The sequence below is a fragment of the Entelurus aequoreus genome, linkage group LG15, assembly GCF_033978785.1.
Source record: "Entelurus aequoreus isolate RoL-2023_Sb linkage group LG15, RoL_Eaeq_v1.1, whole genome shotgun sequence".
Taxonomy (NCBI): Eukaryota; Metazoa; Chordata; class Actinopteri; order Syngnathiformes; family Syngnathidae; genus Entelurus; species Entelurus aequoreus.
Genome location: NC_084745.1, coordinates 15,632,239 through 15,653,650, shown reverse-complemented (window position 1 = coordinate 15,653,650; position 21,412 = coordinate 15,632,239). Strand labels below are relative to the sequence as shown.

General features: G+C 36.3%; 1 protein-coding gene across 1 annotated transcript in view; it reads right to left on the bottom strand.

Annotated features, from left to right (window-relative positions):
• LOC133629857 (cadherin-12-like) overlaps window positions 1-21,412 on the bottom strand; it is a 312,919-nt gene that overhangs the window by 123,933 nt on the left and 167,574 nt on the right. The window contains exons 4-5 of the mRNA XM_062020904.1: window positions 19,752-19,871; window positions 5,292-5,459 (exon numbers count right to left, since the gene is read on the bottom strand). Coding sequence (XP_061876888.1) covers window positions 5,292-5,459; window positions 19,752-19,871 — 288 coding nt within the window. The remainder of the gene's footprint in view (window positions 1-5,291; window positions 5,460-19,751; window positions 19,872-21,412) is intronic.

Genomic DNA, 21,412 nt, shown 5'->3' with positions numbered 1-21,412 from the left:
GGTGCGCCGGCCACATTTCAGAGACTCATGGACCGGGTACTGCGGCCCCACGCGGCATATGCTGCCGCCTATCTGGATGATGTCATCATCCAGGGGAACAACTGGGCGGAGCATGTGCAGAGGGTGGGGGCAGTGCTCGAGTCCCTGAGGCGGGCGGGGCTCACCGCCAACCCGGCGAAGTGCGCGGTTGGCCGGAGGGAGGTACAGTATCTGGGGTACCACTTGCGGGAAGGTCAGGTGCGGCCTCAGATAGACAAAACTGCGGCAGTTGCGGCCTGCCCGACCCCGAAGACGAAAAAGGAGGTGAGGCAGTAGGGTAGTAGGCGCGGCCGGACGATGTCCCGGCCTAAGTCTGGCGGTGGAGGTATGTGGGAGGGGGTTGTGATTAGCGCACTGCAAGAGTGAAAGTCAACGCCTCCGTCCATGTGGCTGGAACAGAGCGCCATCAGACGGGGGCGGGGCATGTGCTGACTGCGACACACAGCTGGCAGATGATTGGATTACACAGGTGGTACGTGTGAGACTAATCATCTGTCTTTAACAGTGAGCGGCCGGGTGCAGGAGAGGGGTCGGGAGAGAGACTGAAAAGTCCTGGAAGAAGACTTTGTGTTGGATTGTTGTGTTGAAAAACATTAAACCTGTTGTCAAACCTGTACTTTGACGTGCATCTGTGGAACCGCAAGACAGCGACTTCTTCAGTGTCCTATCACAGTTTTGTGTATTACAAACTCAAACGTGTTACCTGCTGACTTAGAAGCCAGCGTATCTCTTTCCATAGTTAGCTTTTATGGCTAATACCGAAGCTCGCCGATGTGTATTTAAGCTAGAAAAAGAGTTCCTCAGTGTTTGCTCTTACAATAACAATGTTGATACAGTTTGGTTATTATACAGGAACGTAAATAAAGTATTGTTGACGGTTTTTGAATGCATTTTCAAAGTGATTGAGAGGTAGAATCGATGGCTCCCATTATCTGCATTGCTAGCCACCTACAAACCCCGTTTCCATATGAGTTGGGACATTGTGTTAGATGTAAATATAAACTGAATACAATGATTTTCAAATCATTTTCAACCCATATTAAATTGAATGCACTACAAAGACAAGATATTTGATGTTCAAACTCATAATCTTTATTTTTTTTTTGCAAATAATAATTAACTTAGAATTTCATGGCTGCAACATGTGCCAAAGTAGTTGGGAAAGGGCATGTTCACTACTGTGTTACATGGCCTTTCCTTTTAACAACACTCAGTAAATGTTTGGGAACTGAGGAGACACATTTTTTAAGCTTCTCAGGTGGAATTCTTTCCCATTCTTGCTTGATGTACAGCTTAAGTTGTTCAACAGTCCGGGGTCTCCGTTGTGGTATTTTAGGCTTCATAATGCGCCACACATTTTCAATGGGAGACAGGTCTAGACTACAGGCAGGCCAGTCTAGTACCCGCACTCTTTTACTATGAAGCCACGTTGATGTAACACGTGGCTTGGCATTGTCTTGCTGAAATAAGCAGGGGCGTCCATGGTAACGTTGCTTGGATGGCAACATATGTTGCTCCAAAACCTGGATGTACCTTTCAGCATTAATGGCGCCTTCACAGATGTGTAAGTTACCCATGTCTTGGGCACTAATACACCCCCATACTATCACAGATGCTGGCTTTTCAACTTTGCGCCTATAACAATCTGGATGGCTCTTTTCCTCTTTGGTCCAGAGGACACGACGTCCACAGTTTTCAAAATCAATTTGAAATGTGGACTCGTCAGACCACAGAACACTTTTCCACTTTAAATCAGTCCATCTTAGATGAGCTCAGGCCCAGCGAAGCCGACGGCGTTTCTGGGTGTTGTTGATAAACGGTTTTCGCCTTGCATAGGAGAGTTTTAACGTGCACTTACAGATGTGGCGACCAACTGTAGTTACTGACAGTGGATTTCTGAAGTGTTCCTGAGCCCATGTGGTGATATCCTTTACAAACCGATGTCGCTTGTTGATGCAGTACAGCCTGAGGGATCGAAGGTCACGGGCTTAGCTGCTTACGTGCAGTGATTTCTCCAGATTCTCTGAACCCTTTGATGATATTACGGACGGTAGATAGTGAAATCCCTACATTCCTTGCAATAGCTGGTTGAGAAAGGTTTTTCTTAAACTGTTCAACAATTTGCTCACGCATTTGTTGACAAAGTGGTGACCCTCGCCCCATCCTTGTTTGTGAATGACTGAGCATTTCATGGAATCTACTTTTATACCGAATCATGGCATCCACCTGTTCCCAATTTGCCTGTTCACCTGTGGGATGTTCCAAATAAGTGTTTGATGAGCATTCCTCAACTGTATCAGTATTTATTGCCACCTTTCCCAACTTATTTGTCACGTGTTGCTGCCATCAAATTCTAAAGTTAATGATTATTTGCAAAAAAAAAACATGTTTATGAGTTTGAACATCAAATATGTTGTCTTTGTAGCATATTCAACTGAATATGGGTTGAAAATGATTTGCAAATCATTGTATTCTGTTTATACTTATATCTAACACAATTTCCCAACTCATATGGAAACGGGGTTTGTAGAACGATCCGATTTTTACATGTTAAAATGCAAAATAAAATAAAAACGTTTGTCTTCTTGTCTCTCATAATGATTGTGAATGATAGATTTATTTATGTTACATCAAATATTCCATTTTGAAAAATGTTTAGGGCAAAATATTGCTTATTTTGTGTTTTTGCCAATAAAAACAGGGTTTTCTCTAGAAAAAAAGGGCATAAAAAACAAAAAAACTGGTATGGCAACTAACACGTGTAACACTTAAAACCTTTAGCATATCAGTATGTGGAATTAAACCATACTTGCCAATCTTGAGACCTCCAATATCGGGAGGTGGGGGGTAGGGGGAGGGTTGGGCTTGGTCGGGGCTGGGGGCGTGGGGGGGCGTGGTTATTTACAGCTAGAATTCACCAACTCGAGTATTTCATACATACATATATATATATATATATATATATATATATATATATATATATATATATATATATATATATACAGGTAAAAGCCAGTAAATTAGAATATTTTGAAAAACTTGATTTATTTCAGTAATTGCGTTCAAAAGGTGTAACTTGTACATTATATTTATTCATTGCACACAGACTGATGGATTCAAATGTTTATTTCATTTAATTTTGATGATTTGAAGTGGCAACAAATGAAAATCCAAAATTCCGTGTGTCACAAAATTAGAATATTACTTAAGGCTAATACAAAAAAGGGATTTTTAGAAATGTTGGCCAACTGAAAAGTATGAAAATGAAAAATATGAGCATGTACAATACTCAATACTTGGTTGGAGCTCCTTTTGCCTCAATTACTGCGTTAATGCGGCGTGGCATGGAGTCGATGAGTTTCTGGCACTGCTCAGGTGTTATGAGAGCCCAGGTTGCTCTGATAGTGGCCTTCAACTCTTCTGCGTTTTTGGGTCTGGCATTCTGCATCTTCCTTTTCACAATACCCCACAGATTTTCTATGGGGCTAAGGTCAGGGGAGTTGGCGGGCCAATTTAGAACAGAAATACCATGGTCCGTAAACCAGGCACGGGTAGATTTTGCGCTGTGTGCAGGCGCCAAGTCCTGTTGGAACTTGAAATCTCCATCTCCATAGAGCAGGTCAGCAGCAGGAAGCATGAAGTGCTCTAAAACTTGCTGGTAGACGGCTGCGTTGACCCTGGAAAAAAGAGCTGGACTGCTGCTGAGTGGTCCAAAGTCATGTTTTCTGACGAAAGCAAATTTTGCATTTCCTTTGGAAATCGAGGTCTGGAGGAAGACAGGAGAGGCACAGGATCCACGTTGCCTGAAGTCTAGTGTAAAGTTTCCACCATCAGTGATGGTTTGGGGTGCCATGTCATCTGCTGGTGTCGGTCCACTCTGTTTCCTGAGATCCAGGGTCAACGCAGCCGTCTACCAGCAAGTTTTAGAGCACTTCATGCTTCCTGCTGCTGACCTGCTCTATGGAGATGGAGATTTCAAATTCCAACAGGACTTGGCGCCTGCACACAGCGCAAAATCTACCCGTGCCTGGTTTACGGACCATGGTATTTCTGTTCTAAATTGGCCCGCCAACTCCCCTGAAACTTAGCCCCATAGAAAATCTGTGGGGTATTGTGAAAAGGAAGATGCAGAATGCCAGACCCAAAAACGCAGAAGAGTTGAAGGCCACTATCAGAGCAACCTGGGCTCTCATAACACCTGAGCAGTGCCAGAAACTCATCGACTCCATGCCACGCCGCATTAACGCAGTAATTGAGGCAAAAGGAGCTCCAACCAAGTATTGAGTATTGTACATGCTCATATTTTTCATTTTCATACTTTTCAGTTGGCCAACATTTCTAAAAATCCCTTTTTTGTATTAGCCTTAAGTAATATTCTAATTTTGTGACACACGGAATTTTGGATTTTCATTTGTTGCCACTTCAAATCATCAAAATTAAATGAAATAAACATTTGAATGCATCAGTCTGTGTGCAATGAATAAATATAATGTACAAGTTACACCTTTTGAATGCAATTACTGAAATAAATCAAGTTTTTCAAAATATTCTAATTTACTGGCTTTTACCTGTATATATATATATATATGTATGAAATACTTGACTTTCAGTGAATTCTAGCTATATATATATATATATATATATATATATATATATATATATATATATATATATATATATATATATATATATATATATATATATATATATATATATATATATATATTTTATTTACATAAAAGAAATACTTGAATTTCAGTGTTCCGGTGGCTATCCATTAGATGGCAGTATTGTCCTGTTTAACTTCTCCGTTCATGATGAGTATATCATTTCGGCCACCGTGTTCAATGGAGAAGTCTGTTCTACATATTTACAGGCAACACACACCTTCCCCTTCGAACGTCTCCTTGTTGTGTGCGCAGTTGTCAAAGTTGTGCACTGTACTCTCTAAAAGCCCTAGATGTTATGACGTCATTGGGCAGGCAAGCTGTTTATATTGTGGGAAAGCGGACGTGAGAACAGGCTGTCCCCACTCAGTCTCAGGTCAGCATTGAGCTGGAGGGGGCGTGGCCTCCAGCTCCGGCTGAATACCGGGAGTTTGTCGGGAGAAAATCTCTGCCGGGAGGTTGTCGGGAGAGGCGCTGAATACCGGGATTCTCCCGCTAAAAACGGGAGGGTTGGCAAGTACGAATTAAACTATGGCCCCCTATGAACCCCTTCCCCCACTGTACACCACAACATCATCCACTCACTTTTGGAGAACCTGGGCGGGTTGTCGTTGACGTCGCTGAGGGTGATGTTGACCGTGGTGGTCCCGGCCAGCCCCCCCAGCTGCCCCCCCATGTCCTTGGCCTGGATCAAGACCTGGTACTGTTCCTTCACCTCTCTGTCCATGTTGGGTAAGGCCGTCTTTATCACGCCTGCAGGTAAAAAAGTGATGTGAGACAAACACAAACATTTGAGCTGGGAATTCTGAGCCAAAAGTCAACAAATATTTGTTAGACATGTTTAGTTTCAAAGACAATTCAGGCTTACGGTCTTTGTGGATTGATCATTTGTTTGAGGTGTGTTTTTGCCGATCCCCCAGCAGGGGAAACACTTTCCCTCGCCACGTGATTTTTTTTGTCTCCAGCCGCGCCATTTTCCCAGCCGGGCTCAGCGTGCGCTCGCGATCGGCAATACCTTCCACCTGTGTCGCCTTTTGTGATATGTATGAAGCTTTCTTTTTTTTTTTTTTTTAATACGTTGTGAACGGCGCTACAGACGCTCCCGGCCCGCTGCCAATCCGGCACTATTCTGCCGCATTGATTGATCCGTCCCCCGCGGCGCGTCGGGCGTAAATAACAAACAAATAACAGCGTTAATCTTTAGTCATAATTGTCTTTGGGTCAATTTCAAGCTGCAGGCGTAAACAGTTTGTAGCCGGCGCTCACAAAAGACGCAAAGTCAGCAAACAGTCAAGGTGATGAGATGTTTAATGGCAACATCTGGCCAAGCTATTATGTTGCAAACATGCCAACATTACAATAGACTTTGTCAAATGAATGCAATTTCAGGTAGTACATAATATGTATATATACACTGCAAAAACTGAAATCTAAGTAAGATTAAATATCTAAAATAAAGGTGATATTTGCTTATTTTCTGTCTGATAAGATAATTCTTCTCACTAAGCAGATTTTATGTTAGTGTTTTACTTGTTTTAAGTGTTTTGGTCCTAAATGATCTCAGTAAGATATTACAGCTCGTTGCTGAGATTCGATGACCTATATTGAGTAAAACATGCTTGAAACTAGAATATCAACTGTTGCAAAGCTGTGTCATCAACACTCACAAGTATGAAACTACTTTTTTAAAGCAATCATTTCTTGTTTCAAGCATGAAAAAAAAAAATCATGACTTTGACACAATTGTGTCTCATAATTAAAACAGATGACAGCCAAATGGACTTAGCTGTTTTATTTTCAAGGAAACAATAGAAAATACGTACTCATATAGTAGTACAGTTGGCACAGTACAGTAAACTGACAGTTAATGTTTAAACATTTCACATGTGGCATTTCTAAAAATTTTGAACATAAATAGTTCATGCACATTCAGATAAATTCTTCAAAATTACAATTAAACATTTTTTGGCCAGGCTGTATATATGCACACTAATTGACTGAAAGAGCACGCACTTGGCGCGATGATGTCATGTTGTCGATGGAAAAATGAATTTTTAGACGGCTAGAAGACCCCGAGAGTAACAAGATGTTGCCTTGTTGCCTTTCCATTAAGAACAATCAATTAGTTTTTAGTATAAAATTGCTGGTTTCAAGAAATGTAATGCCGAGCGCATACCATTATGTCAAGAAAATGGCACTCGCATTTACTTAATTTAAGAATATTTTTCAACATATTTAGCAAAAAGGTCTCTTTTTTTTCTACCAAGAAAAGTGCACTTGTTATTAGTGAGAATATACTTATTTTAAGGTATTTTTGGGTTCATTGAGGTTAGCTAATTTTACTTGTTTTGGAAAGTCTTGGCAAGCCACATTTTCTTGTTCTATTGGCAGATAATTTTTTAAGTTCAAATAAAATACCCCTCAATTTTTTTTAATTTTTTTTTTTTCTTGTTTTTGAACACTGACTATTTGCAGTGTATACACTGCAAAAACTGAAATCTAAGTAAGATTAAATATCTCAAATAAAGGTGATATTTGCTTATTTTCTGTCTGATAAGATAATTCTTCTCACTAAGCAGATTTTATGTTAGTGTTTTACTTGTTTTAAGTGTTTTGGTCCTAAATGATCTCAGTAAGATATTACAGCTCGTTGCTGAGATTCGATGACCTATATTGAGTAAAACATGCTTGAAACTAGAATATCAACTGTTGCAAAGCTGTGTCATCAACACTCACAAGTATGAAACTACTTTTTTAAAAGTAATAATTTCTTATTTCAAGCATGAAAAAAAAAAATCATGACTTTGACACAATTGTGTCTCATAATTAAAACAGATGACAGCCAAATGGACTTAGCTGTTTTATTTTCAAGGAAACAATAGAAAATACGTACTCATATAGTAGTACAGTTGGCACAGTACAGTAAACTGACAGTTAATGTTTAAACATTTCACATGTGGCATTTCTAAAAAAATTGAACATAAATAGTTCATGCACATTCAGATAAATTCTTCAAAATTACAATTAAACATTTTTTGGCCAGGCTGTATATATGCACACTAATTGACTGAAAGAGCACGCACTTGGCGCGATGATGTCATGTTGTCGATGGAAAAATGAATTTTTAGACGGCTAGAAGACCCCGAGAGTAACAAGATGTTGCCTTGTTGCCTTTCCATTAAGAACAATCAATTAGTTTTTAGTATAGGTTTGCTGGTTTCAAGAAATGTAATGCCGAGCGCATACCATTATGTCAAGAAAATGGCACTCGCATTTACTTAATTTAAGAATATTTTTCAACATATTTAGCAAAAAGGTCTCTTTTTTTTCTACCAAGAAAAGTGCACTTGTTTTTAGTGAGAATATACTTATTTTAAGGTATTTTTGGGTTCATTGAGGTTAGCTAATTTTACTTGTTTTGGAAAGTCTTGGCAAGCCACATTTTCTTGTTCTATTGGCAGATAATTTTTTAAGTTCAAATAAAATACCCCTCAATTTTGTATTTATTTATTTTTTCTTGTTTTTGAACACTGACTATTTGCAGTGTATACACTGCATAAACTGAAATCTAAGTAAGATTAAATATCTCAAATAAAGGTGATATTTGCTTATTTTCTGTCTGATAAGATAATTCTTCTCACTAAGCAGATTTTATGTTAGTGTTTTACTTGTTTTAAGGGTTTTGGTCCTAAATGATCTCAGTAAGATATTACAGCTCGTTGCTGAGATTCGATGACCTATATTGAGTAAAACATGCTTGAAACTAGAATATCAACTGTTGCAAAGCTGTGTCATCAACACTCACAAGTATGAAACTACTTTTTTAAAGTAATCATTTCTTATTTCAAGCATGGAAAAAAAAAATCATGACTTTGACACAATTGTGTCTCATAATTAAAACAGATGACAGCCAAATGGACTTAGCTGTTTTATTTTCAAGGAAACAATAGAAAATACGTACTCATATAGTAGTACAGTTGGCATAGTACAGTAAACTGACAGTTAATGTTTAAACATTTCACATGTGGCATTTCTAAAAAATTTTGAACATAAATAGTTCATGCACATTCAGATAAATTCTTCAAAATTACAATTAAACATTTTTTGGCCAGGCTGTATATATGCACACTAATTGACTGAAAGAGCACGCACTTGGCGCGATGATGTCATGTTGTCGATGGAAAAATGAATTTTTAGACGGCTAGAAGACCCCGAGAGTAACAAGATGTTGCCTTGTTGCCTTTCCATTAAGAACAATCAATTAGTTTTTAGTATAAAATTGCTGGTTTCAAGAAATGTAATGCCGAGCGCATACCATTATGTCAAGAAAATGGCACTCGCATTTACTTAATTTAAGAATATTTTTCAACATATTTAGCAAAAAGGTCTCTTTTTTTTTCTACCAAGAAAAGTGCACTTGTTATTAGTGAGAATATACTTATTTTAAGGTATTTTTGGGTTCATTGAGGTTAGCTAATTTTACTTGTTTTGGAAAGTCTTGGCAAGCCACATTTTCTTGTTCTATTGGCAGATAATTTTTTAAGTTCAAATAAAATACCCCTCAATTTTGTATTTTTTTTTTTTTTCTTGTTTTTGAACACTGACTATTTGCAGTGTATACACTGCAAAAACTGAAATCTAAGTAAGATTAAATATCTCAAATAAAGGTGATATTTGCTTATTTTCTGTCTGATAAGATAATTCTTCTCACTAAGCAGATTTTATGTTAGTGTTTTACTTGTTTTAAGTGTTTTGGTCCTAAATGATCTCAGTAAGATATTACAGCTCGTTGCTGAGATTCGATGACCTATATTGAGTAAAACATGCTTGAAACTAGAATATCAACTGTTGCAAAGCTGTGTCATCAACACTCACAAGTATAAAACTACTTTTTAAAGTAATCATTTCTTATTTCAAGCATGGAAAAAAAAAAACATGACTTTGACACAATTGTGTCTCATAATTAAAACAGATGACAGCCAAATGGACTTAGCTGTTTTATTTTCAAGGAAACAATAGAAAATACGTACTCATATAGTAGTACAGTTGGCACAGTACAGTAAACTGACAGTTAATGTTTAAACATTTCACATGTGGCATTTCTAAAAATTTTGAACATAAATAGTTCATGCACATTCAGATAAATTCTTCAAAATTACAATCAAACATTTTTGGCCAGGCTGTATATATGCACACTAATTGACTGAAAGAGCACGCACTTGGCGCGATGATGTCATGTTGTCGATGGAAAAATGAATTTTTAGACGGCTAGAAGACCTCGAGAGTAACAAGATGTTGCCCTTGTTGCCTTTCCATTAAGAACAATCAATTAGTTTTTAGTATAAAATTGCTGGTTTCAAGAAATGTAATGCCGAGCGCATACCATTATGTCAAGAAAATGGCACTCGCATTTACTTAATTTAAGAATATTTTTCAACATATTTAGCAAAAAGGTCTCTTTTTTTTCTACCAAGAAAAGTGCACTTGTTATTAGTGAGAATATACTTATTTTAAGGTATTTTTGGGTTCATTGAGGTTAGCTAATTTTACTTGTTTTGGAAAGTCTTGCAAGCCACATTTTCTTGTTCTATTGGCAGATAATTTTTTAAGTTCAAATAAAATACCCCTCAATTTTTTTTTTTTTTTTTCTTCTTGTTTTTGAACACTGACTATTTGCAGTGTATACACTGCAAAAAAGGAAATCTAAGTAAGATTAAATATCTCAAATAAGGGTGATATTTGCTTATTTTCTGTCTGATAAGATAATTCTTCTCACTAAGCAGATTTTATGTTAGTGTTTTACTTGTTTTAAGTGTTTTGGTCCTAAATGATCTCAGTAAGATATTACAGCTCGTTGCTGAGATTCGATGACCTATATTGAGTAAAACATGCTTGAAACTAGAATATCAACTGTTGCAAAGCTGTGTCATCAACACTCACAAGTATGAAACTACTTTTTTAAAGTAATCATTTCTTATTTCAAGCATGAAAAAAAAAAAATCATGACTTTGACACAATTGTGTCTCATAATTAAAACAGATGACAGCCAAATGGACTTAGCTGTTTTATTTTCAAGGAAACAATAGAAAATACGTACTCATATAGTAGTACAGTTGGCACAGTACAGTAAACTGACAGTTAATGTTTAAACATTTCACATGTGGCATTTCTAAAAAAATTGAACATAAATAGTTCATGCACATTCAGATAAATTCTTCAAAATTACAATTAAACATTTTTTGGCCAGGCTGTATATATGCACACTAATTGACTGAAAGAGCACGCACTTGGCGCGATGATGTCATGTTGTCGATGGAAAAATGAATTTTTAGACGGCTAGAAGACCCCGAGAGTAACAAGATGTTGCCTTGTTGCCTTTCCATTAAGAACAATCAATTAGTTTTTAGTATAAAATTGCTGGTTTCAAGAAATGTAATGCCGAGCGCATACCATTATGTCAAGAAAATGGCACTAGCATTTACTTAATTTAAGAATATTTTTCAACATATTTAGCAAAAAGGTCTCTTTTTTTTCTACCAAGAAAAGTGCACTTGTTATTAGTGAGAATATACTTATTTTAAGGTATTTTTGGGTTCATTGAGGTTAGCTAATTTTACTTGTTTTGGGAAGTCTTGGCAAGCCACATTTTCTTGTTCTATTGGCAGATATTTTTTTAAGTTCAAATAAAATACCCCTCAATTTTTTTATTTTTTTATTTTTTCTTGTTTTTGAACACTGACTATTTGCAGTGTATACACTGCAAAAACTGAAATCTAAGTAAGATTAAATATCTCAAATAAAGGTGATATTTGCTTATTTTCTGTCTGATAATATAATTCTTCTCACTAAGCAGATTTTATGTTAGTGTTTTACTTGTTTTAAGTGTTTTGGTCCTAAATGATCTCAGTAAGATATTACAGCTCGTTGCTGAGATTCGATGACCTATATTGAGTAAAACATGCTTGAAACTAGAATATCAACTGTTGCAAAGCTGTGTCATCAACACTCACAAGTATGAAACTACTTTTTTAAAGTAATCATTTCTTATTTCAAGCATGAAAAAAAAAATCATGACTTTGACACAATTGTGTCTCATAATTAAAACAGATGACAGCCAAATGGACTTAGCTGTTTTATTTTCAAGGAAACAATAGAAAATACGTACTCATATAGTAGTACAGTTGGCACAGTACAGTAAACTGACAGTTAATGTTTAAACATTTCACATGTGGCATTTCTAAAAAATTTGAACATAAATAGTTCATGCACATTCAGATAAATTCTTCAAAATTACAATTAAACATTTTTTGGCCAGGCTGTATATATGCACACTAATTGACTGAAAGAGCACGCACTTGGCGCAATGATGTCATGTTGTCGATGGAAAAATGAATTTTTAGACGGCTAGAAGACCCCGAGAGTAACAAGATGTTGCCTTGTTGCCTTTCCATTAAGAACAATCAATTAGTTTTTAGTATAAAATTGCTGGTTTCAAGAAATGTAATGCCGAGCGCATACCATTATGTCAAGATAATGGCACTAGCATTTACTTAATTTAAGAATATTTTTCAACATATTTAGCAAAAAGGTCTCTTTTTTTTTCTACCAAGAAAAGTGCACTTGTTATTAGTGAGAATATACTTATTTTAAGGTATTTTTGGGTTCATTGAGGTTAGCTAATTTTACTTGTTTTGGAAAGTCTTGGCAAGCCACATTTTCTTGTTCTATTGGCAGATAATTTTTTAAGTTCAAATAAAATACCCCTCAATTATTATTATAATTTTTTTTTCTTGTTTTTGAACACTGACTATTTGCAGTGTATACACTGCAAAAACTGAAATCTAAGTAAGATTAAATATCTCAAATAAGGGTGATATTTGCTTATTTTCTGTCTGATAAGATAATTCTTCTCACTAAGCAGATTTTATGTTAGTGTTTTACTTGTTTTAAGTGTTTTGGTCCTAAATGATCTCAGTAAGATATTACAGCTCGTTGCTGAGATTCGATGACCTATATTGAGTAAAACATGCTTGAAACTAGAATATCAACTGTTGCAAAGCTGTGTCATCAACACTCACAAGTATGAAACTACTTTTTTAAAGCAATCATTTCTTGTTTCAAGCATGAAAAAAAAAAATCATGACTTTGACACAATTGTGTCTCATAATTCAAACAGATGACAGCCAAATGGACTTAGCTGTTTTATTTTCAAGGAAACAATAGAAAATATGTACTCATATAGTAGTACAGTTGGCACAGTACAGTAAACTGACAGTTAATGTTTAAACATTTCACATGTGGCATTTCTAAAAATTTTGAACATAAATAGTTCATGCACATTCAGATAAATTCTTCAAAATTACAATTAAACATTTTTTGGCCAGGCTGTATATATGCACACTAATTGACTGAAAGAGCACGCACTTGGCGCGATGATGTCATGTTGTCGATGGAAAAATGAATTTTTAGACGGCTAGAAGACCCCGAGAGTAACAAGATATTGCCTTGTTGCCTTTCCATTAAGAACAATCAATTAGTTTTTAGTATAAAATTGCTGGTTTCAAGAAATGTAATGCCGAGCGCATACCATTATGTCAAGAAAATGGCACTCGCATTTACTTAATTTAAGAATATTTTTCAACATATTTAGCAAAAAGGTCTCTTTTTTTTTCTACCAAGAAAAGTGCACTTGTTATTAGTGAGAATATACTTATTTTAAGGTATTTTTGGGTTCATTGAGGTTAGCTAATTTTACTTGTTTTGGAAAGTCTTGGCAAGCCACATTTTCTTGTTCTATTGGCAGATAATTTTTTAAGTTCAAATAAAATACCCCTCAATTTTTTTTTCTTTTTTTTTTTCTTGTTTTTGAACACTGACTATTTGCAGTGTATACACTGCAAAAACTGAAATCTATGTAAGATTAAATATCTCAAATAAAGGTGATATTTGCTTATTTTCTGTCTGATAAGATAATTCTTCTCACTAAGCAGATTGTATGTTAGTGTTTTACTTGTTTTAAGGGTTTTGGTCCTAAATGATCTCAGTAAGATATTACAGCTCGTTGCTGAGATTCGATGACCTATATTGAGTAAAACATGCTTGAAACTAGAATATCAACTGTTGCAAAGCTGTGTCATCAACACTCAAAAGTATGAAACTACTTTTTTAAAGTAATCATGTCTTATTTCAAGCATGAAAAAAAAAAATCATGACTTTGACACAATTGTGTCTCATAATTAAAACAGATGACAGCCAAATGGACTTAGCTGTTTTATTTTCAAGGAAACAATAGAAAATACGTACTCATATAGTAGTACAGTTGGCACAGTACAGTAAACTGACAGTTAATGTTTAAACATTTCACATGTGGCATTTCTAAAAATTTTGAACATAAATAGTTCATGCACATTCAGATAAATTCTTCAAAATTACAATTAAACATTTTTTGGCCAGGCTGTATATATGCACACTAATTGACTGAAAGAGCACGCACTTGGCGCGATGATGTCATGTTGTCGATGGAAAAATGAATTTTTAGACGGCTAGAAGACCCCGAGAGTAACAAGATGTTGCCTTGTTGCCTTTCCATTAAGAACAATCAATTAGTTTTTAGTATAAAATTGCTGGTTTCAAGAAATGTAATGCCGAGCGCATACCATTATGTCAAGAAAATGGCACTCGCATTTACTTAATTTAAGAATATTTTTCAACATATTTAGCAAAAAGGTCTCTTTTTTTTTCTACCAAGAAAAGTGCACTTGTTATTAGTGAGAATATACTTATTTTAAGGTATTTTTGGGTTCATTGAGGTTAGCTAATTTTACTTGTTTTGGAAAGTCTTGGCAAGCCACATTTTCTTGTTCTATTGGCAGATAATTTTTTAAGTTCAAATAAAATACCCCTCAATTTTTTTTTCTTTTTTTTTTTCTTGTTTTTGAACACTGACTATTTGCAGTGTATACACTGCAAAAACTGAAATCTATGTAAGATTAAATATCTCAAATAAAGGTGATATTTGCTTATTTTCTGTCTGATAAGATAATTCTTCTCACTAAGCAGATTGTATGTTAGTGTTTTACTTGTTTTAAGGGTTTTGGTCCTAAATGATCTCAGTAAGATATTACAGCTCGTTGCTGAGATTCGATGACCTATATTGAGTAAAACATGCTTGAAACTAGAATATCAACTGTTGCAAAGCTGTGTCATCAACACTCAAAAGTATGAAACTACTTTTTTAAAGTAATCATGTCTTATTTCAAGCATGAAAAAAAAAAATCATGACTTTGACACAATTGTGTCTCATAATTAAAACAGATGACAGCCAAATGGACTTAGCTGTTTTATTTTCAAGGAAACAATAGAAAATACGTACTCATATAGTAGTACAGTTGGCACAGTACAGTAAACTGACAGTTAATGTTTAAACATTTCACATGTGGCATTTCTAAAAATTTTGAACATAAATAGTTCATGCACATTCAGATAAATTCTTCAAAATTACAATTAAACATTTTTTGGCCAGGCTGTATATATGCACACTAATTGACTGAAAGAGCACGCACTTGGCGCGATGATGTCATGTTGTCGATGGAAAAATGAATTTTTAGACGGCTAGAAGACCCCGAGAGTAACAAGATGTTGCCTTGTTGCCTTTCCATTAAGAACAATCAATTAGTTTTTAGTATAAAATTGCTGGTTTCAAGAAATGTAATGCCGAGCGCATACCATTATGTCAAGATAATGGCACTCGCATTTACTTAATTTAAGAATATTTTTCAACATATTTAGCAAAAAGGTCTCTTTTTTTTTCTACCAAGAAAAGTGCACGTGTTATTAGTGAGAATAGACTTATTTTAAGGTATTTTTGGGTTCATTGAGGTTAGCTAATTTTACTTGTTTTGGAAAGTCTTGGCAAGCCACATTTTCTTGTTCTATTGGCAGATAATTTTTTAAGTTCAAATAAAATACCCCTCAATTTTTTTTCTTTTTTTTTTTCTTGTTTTTGAACACTGACTATTTGCAGTGTATACACTGCAAAAACTGAAATCTAAGTAAGATTAAATATCTCAAATAAAGGTGATATTTGCTTATTTTCTGTCTGATAAGATAATTCTTCTCGCTAAGCAGATTTTATGTTAGAGTGTTTTACTTGTTTTAAGTGTTTTGGTCCTAAATGATCTCAGTAAGATATTACAGCTCGTTGCTGAGATTCGATGACCTATATTGAGTAAAACATGCTTGAAACTAGAATATCAACTGTTGCAAAGCTGTGTCATCAACACTCACAAGTATGAAACTACTTTTTTAAAGTAATAATTTCTTACTTCAAGCATGTAAAAAAAAAAAATCATGACGTTGACACAGTTTTGTCTCATAATTCAAACAGATGACAGCCAAATGGACTTTGCTGTTTTATTTCCAATGAAACAATAGAAAATATGTACTCATATAGTAGTACAGTTGTTATTAGTGTGAATATACTTATTTTAAGTAGAGATGTCCGATAACTGAGGGTCATAATGCAAATATTTTAATAACCCTAAACCTCCAACCGGTGGTAGAAGTTCTGTTCCGTCTTCTAGCCGTCCATAGCGGTACTACCCGTATTGATTCTTCATTTATCATTCCAAGCAATGTTTGTAAATTTTACAATATAACTACAACAATTCTTATTTACAAATGTGACCCATGTGTGATGTCATGCACATTTGTACGTGCCATCGTATTTTAAAGAAGCTAGTGTTGTCAGCATTACCTAATATGCTAACATGTTTACGAGTGTCTTTGTTAGTATTTTTAACTTACAATGGCATTCTTTTTAAGTTGTTTCAGTTTCACAAATCCCTCAGTAAATTTACCAAGACGTCACCGTGGAGTTATTGAGTCTGTTTCGCTGATTGAAGAGCTAGCTTCCGCAGCTAGTGGGTCCATGAAGATGACGTCTGTTTTGTTTGATCAGCCGTTTTACTGCCGTGTTACAGACACCATTTGTAAACAATTAAGATAAGTAAATAAATATTTACAAAATTGTCTGTGTAAATAACTCATTTCACAACGTATATATCAGCGGCTTATAGTCCGGCGCGGCTAATATATAGAAAAAATGTTTTCTTCTAAAATGTGATGGTTTTGGCTTATATACCACCTCAGAAAAAACTTGGCTCTCCAAATACTGCCATCTTGAACAATACAGTAGCGTAATAGGCCTAAGTATTCATTAAAAACAAAGCAAATGTTTTATTTAACAAGAAAATAAATATTTTTGACAGCTGTAACATTACACACAGTTTGAACAGTAAAACTGTATTTGAATATTTAACTGATTATTTGGCATACCACTATATCAGGGGTGTCAAACGTATGGCCTGAGGGCCGGATGAGGCCCGCGAGCAGGTTTTGCCTGGCCCGCGGGATTAGTTTGCTAAGTATAAAAATTAACTAACTAAGGATAATTTCGCCACACCTAGTGTGTGTGTGACAATCATTGGTACTTTAACTTTAACTTTATTTTAACTTTTAACTTTAACTGTAACTTTAACTTCAACTTTTAACTTTGACTTTTAACCTGAAATTTTTGAATGAAAGAAACTGCTGTTCTAAATGTGTCCACTGGATGTCGCACTAGCAATTATTTGTATATTTGTAGATGATGCTACATATGTACAAAATAAACCACATGATATTAGTACATCAGTCGAGGAAAATGATCAAATTACATAAATAAAATACTGTAATTTGATTTTGATATTTTTTATGTTGATAAATTGAACATTAACACAAATGAGTTGACTGGTGAACATCATCACATAATTTATTCAGAAAATATAAATAACTAAAATGATGTATATATACTTTTAATTGTAAAATAAGAACATTAAAAAAACAACATTATGATTTGTACAATTTCAGAATATGCTTGTTCTATTTTTAAACAAAAAAAAACAATCTGGAATTTTCTTTATTTTTAAGTTATCGTGCCGTGATTTTACCAGTCCGGCCTACTTGGGAGTAGATTTTTCTCCATGTGGCCCCCCGATCTAAAATGAGTTTGACACCCCTGCACTTGATGGAGCCCGTGTACCCCCACAGTTTGAGAACCACTGATCTAGAGAATTCTATGACGTGCGACTCAAAGCTCTTGTTGCGTCGACCAGCTCTTCCTCCCAGGGCAATCTAAGTTACTGCTCAATCCCAAGTTCTTTCGATGACATAAATGCTGAGTAAGTAGGACCATCAAGACAGAATAGGAATATTATCAAGTTTTACCGAAATTTCAGGAGATCAGCCCACACCAATACATTCATATCGGCTACTCGAGTTGATCTGACACTCAAACGGAAGAGCCAACTTCTTGCACACAAAGAAAGCCCCCACCTCCCCCTCTCGCAACACTGATAAGGAAATAATAATAATAATGGATTAGATTTTATATTGCGCTTTTCTATTATTAGATACTCAAAGCGCTCACAGAGAAGTGGGAACCCATCATTCATTCATACCTGGTGGTGGTAAGCTACATTTGTAGCCACAGCTGCCCTGGGGTAGACTGACGGAAGCGAGGCTGCCAGTTTGCGCCTACGGCCCCTTCCGACCACCACCTGTCATTCACTCATCATTCATTCACCAGTGTGAGCGGCACCGGGGGCAGGGGTGAAGTGTCCTGCCCAAGGACACAATGGCAGCGATTTGGATGTCAAGAGGCGAGGAGCGAACCTGCAACCCTCAGGTTTCTGGCACGGCCGCTCTACCCACTACGCCAGGGGTCACCAACCTTTTTGAAACCAAGAGCTACTTCTTGGGTACTGATTAATGCGAAGGGCTACCAGTTTGATACACACTTAAATAAATTGCCAGAAATAGCCAATTTGCTCAATTTACCTTTAACTCTATGTTATTATTAATAATTAATGATATTTACACTTAATTGAACGGTTTAAAAGAGGAGAAAACACGAAAAAAATGACAATTACATTTTGAAACATAGTTTATCTTCAATTTCGAATCTTTAAAATTCTGAATTCAACCGAAAAAAAGAAGACAAAAACTTAAAAAAATAATTTATGGAACATCATTAGTAATTTTTCCTGATTAAGATTAATTTTAGAATTTTGATGACATGTTTTAAATAGGTTAAAATCCAATCTACACTTTGTTAGAATATATAACAAATTGGACCAAGCTATATTTCTAACAAAAACAAATCATTATTTCTTCTAGATTTTCCAGAACAAAAATTTTAAGATAAATTCAAAAGACTTTGAAATAAGATTTAAATTTGATTCTACAGATTTTCTAGATTTGCCAGAATGTTTTTGAATTTTAATCATAATAACTTTGAAGAAATATTTCACAAATATTCTTCGTCGAAAAAACAGAAGCTAAAATGAAGAATTAAATTACAATTTATTTATTATTCTTTACAATAAAAAAAATAAATTTACTTGAACATTGATTTAAATTGTCAGGAAAGAAGAGGAAGATATTTAAAAGGTAAAAAGGTATATGTGTTTAAAAATCCTAAAATCATTTTTAAGGTTGTATTTTTTCTCTAAATTTGTCTTTCTGAAAGTTATAAGAAGCAAAGTAAAACAATTAATGAATTTATTTAAACAAGTGAAGACCAAGTCTTTAAAATATTTTCTTGGATTTTCAAATTCTATTTGAGTTTTGTCTCTCTTAGAATTAAAAATGTCGGGCAAAGCGAGACCAGATTGCTAGTAAATAAATAAAATTTAAAAAATAGAGGCAGCTCACTGGTAAGTGCTGCTATTTGAGCTATTTTTAGAACAGGCCGGCGGGCTACTCATCTGGTCCTTACGGGCTACCTGGTGCCCGCGGGCACCGCGTTGGTGACCCCTGCACTACGCCATACCGCCCCTAAGTGGGGGGATGTATTCACATTCCAATGGTTAAGACACTAAACAGACCTCTGAAGACAAAGAGAAACTGGTAGAATATACAAAGGAAAAGTACTAGCTGCTCTAAACATGGCTATAAATAAAGAAATAACTCTTAAACATATATGCATTCTCCACACTCTCTTACCAGTTTTGGGGTCGACGGAGAAGTACGGCTGTCCATGCAGGATGCTGTACACCACCCTGGCGCTGTTCCCGTACGTGGGGTCATCGGCGTCGGTGGCCGTCACCTGCGTCACGTACGTCCCTGCGAGGGAGAGGGCGGGAAGACAAGCTCAGAAGACGCCCTGATGTGTTACCCTGCAGGCACTGAAATCCAAAGTCGGGGGAGGGAGGGCCTTTATCGGAATGAACTGGCCTGACACTAATGAAGCATAAATCAGGAGCGAGGAACTGCAGCTAACACGGAGCGAGACGCTCGATGAGGATGGATGTGACGCGCGCCGAGCCGTTTATTCTCTGCACAACAGAAAAATATAAAGATCCACGCTTGCCAATAACGCTAACATGGCCGACGTCCAAACAGCACAATTACATGTTGGCTCCACCTTCACTAATAGCGTTACTTACCGTGCATTTTCAATTTACTCATTCCACTGGATCACGACGAGACAATCATTTCTAATCAAGTTTTTTTTTTTTTTGTCCTCTCTTTGCAAGTATTTCCCAGCAAACATATGGCCGGGCGGTAATTACATTTGCATTTGGACGGCTCGCCATAAACCCGAGACCCTGACATGTTCATGCTCATTCACCGGCGCGCTAAGCTGACAGTAGCCTGTTTAAACTGGCGGTATATTAAACAGGCTTTAGTCTCTGAGCAGATTGCAACAATGGCATTAAAACATTAGGCGCGGGAGATTACTGCCGCCTAACAAAGACACACGCGGGCACCCGGTGAGACGTGCGCCATTGTTTTATGCGAGATAACTCTCTTGCACCTGTGTAAGAGAATTTCCGTGTGTTTGTCTTGAAATAGAACCGACTGAGGTGTGAGTCGATGAATATAGTCCGGTCCATGTGAAGTAAAATGAGGTAAGTTACTTACCACAAGTTGTTGATGATCACCGCCACTTTGCGTGAGAGAAATTGCATGACTCTGTCAGTGTACCCTCAAAATTTAACGCAAAAGCACACGCAATGCCTCCTCACCACACGGACAAATCCAAAAATGTGCACACCTGCGCCCCCCCCCCCCCACCAGTTATTAATGATGACCATCACCTCACATGATATAAACAGAATGAGAGTTAGCGTACCCTCAACGAAAACGCACAAGCACATGCAAGGCATTCTCACTATATAGACTAGTCAGAAAATGAATGCCATTTTGCTGCCCGCCAGTTATTAATGATAACCATCGCTTTGATTAATAGAATGTGCATGATGACATTGTCAGCATACCCTAATACGCTTAGGCAAAAGCACATGCAAATGCCTTCTAACCACACGGAAGAATCCACAAATTAGCGCACCTGCGTGCCCCCCTCCCCCACCAGTTATTAATGATGACCACCACCCCACATGATATAAACAGAATGACCGAGTTAGCGTACCCTCAAACAAAAACGCACACGCACATGCTAGGCCTTCTCACTAAATAGACTAGTCAGAAAATGAAAGCCCTCTTTCCGTCTGCCAGTTATTAATGATAAACATCACCTTGAAGAATGGAAATTGCATAATGACACTATTAGAGTACTTGCAAATGCTCACGCAAAAGCACATGCAAATGGCTCCTCACCACACAGACAAATCCAAAAATGTGCACACCTGCGCCCCCCCCCC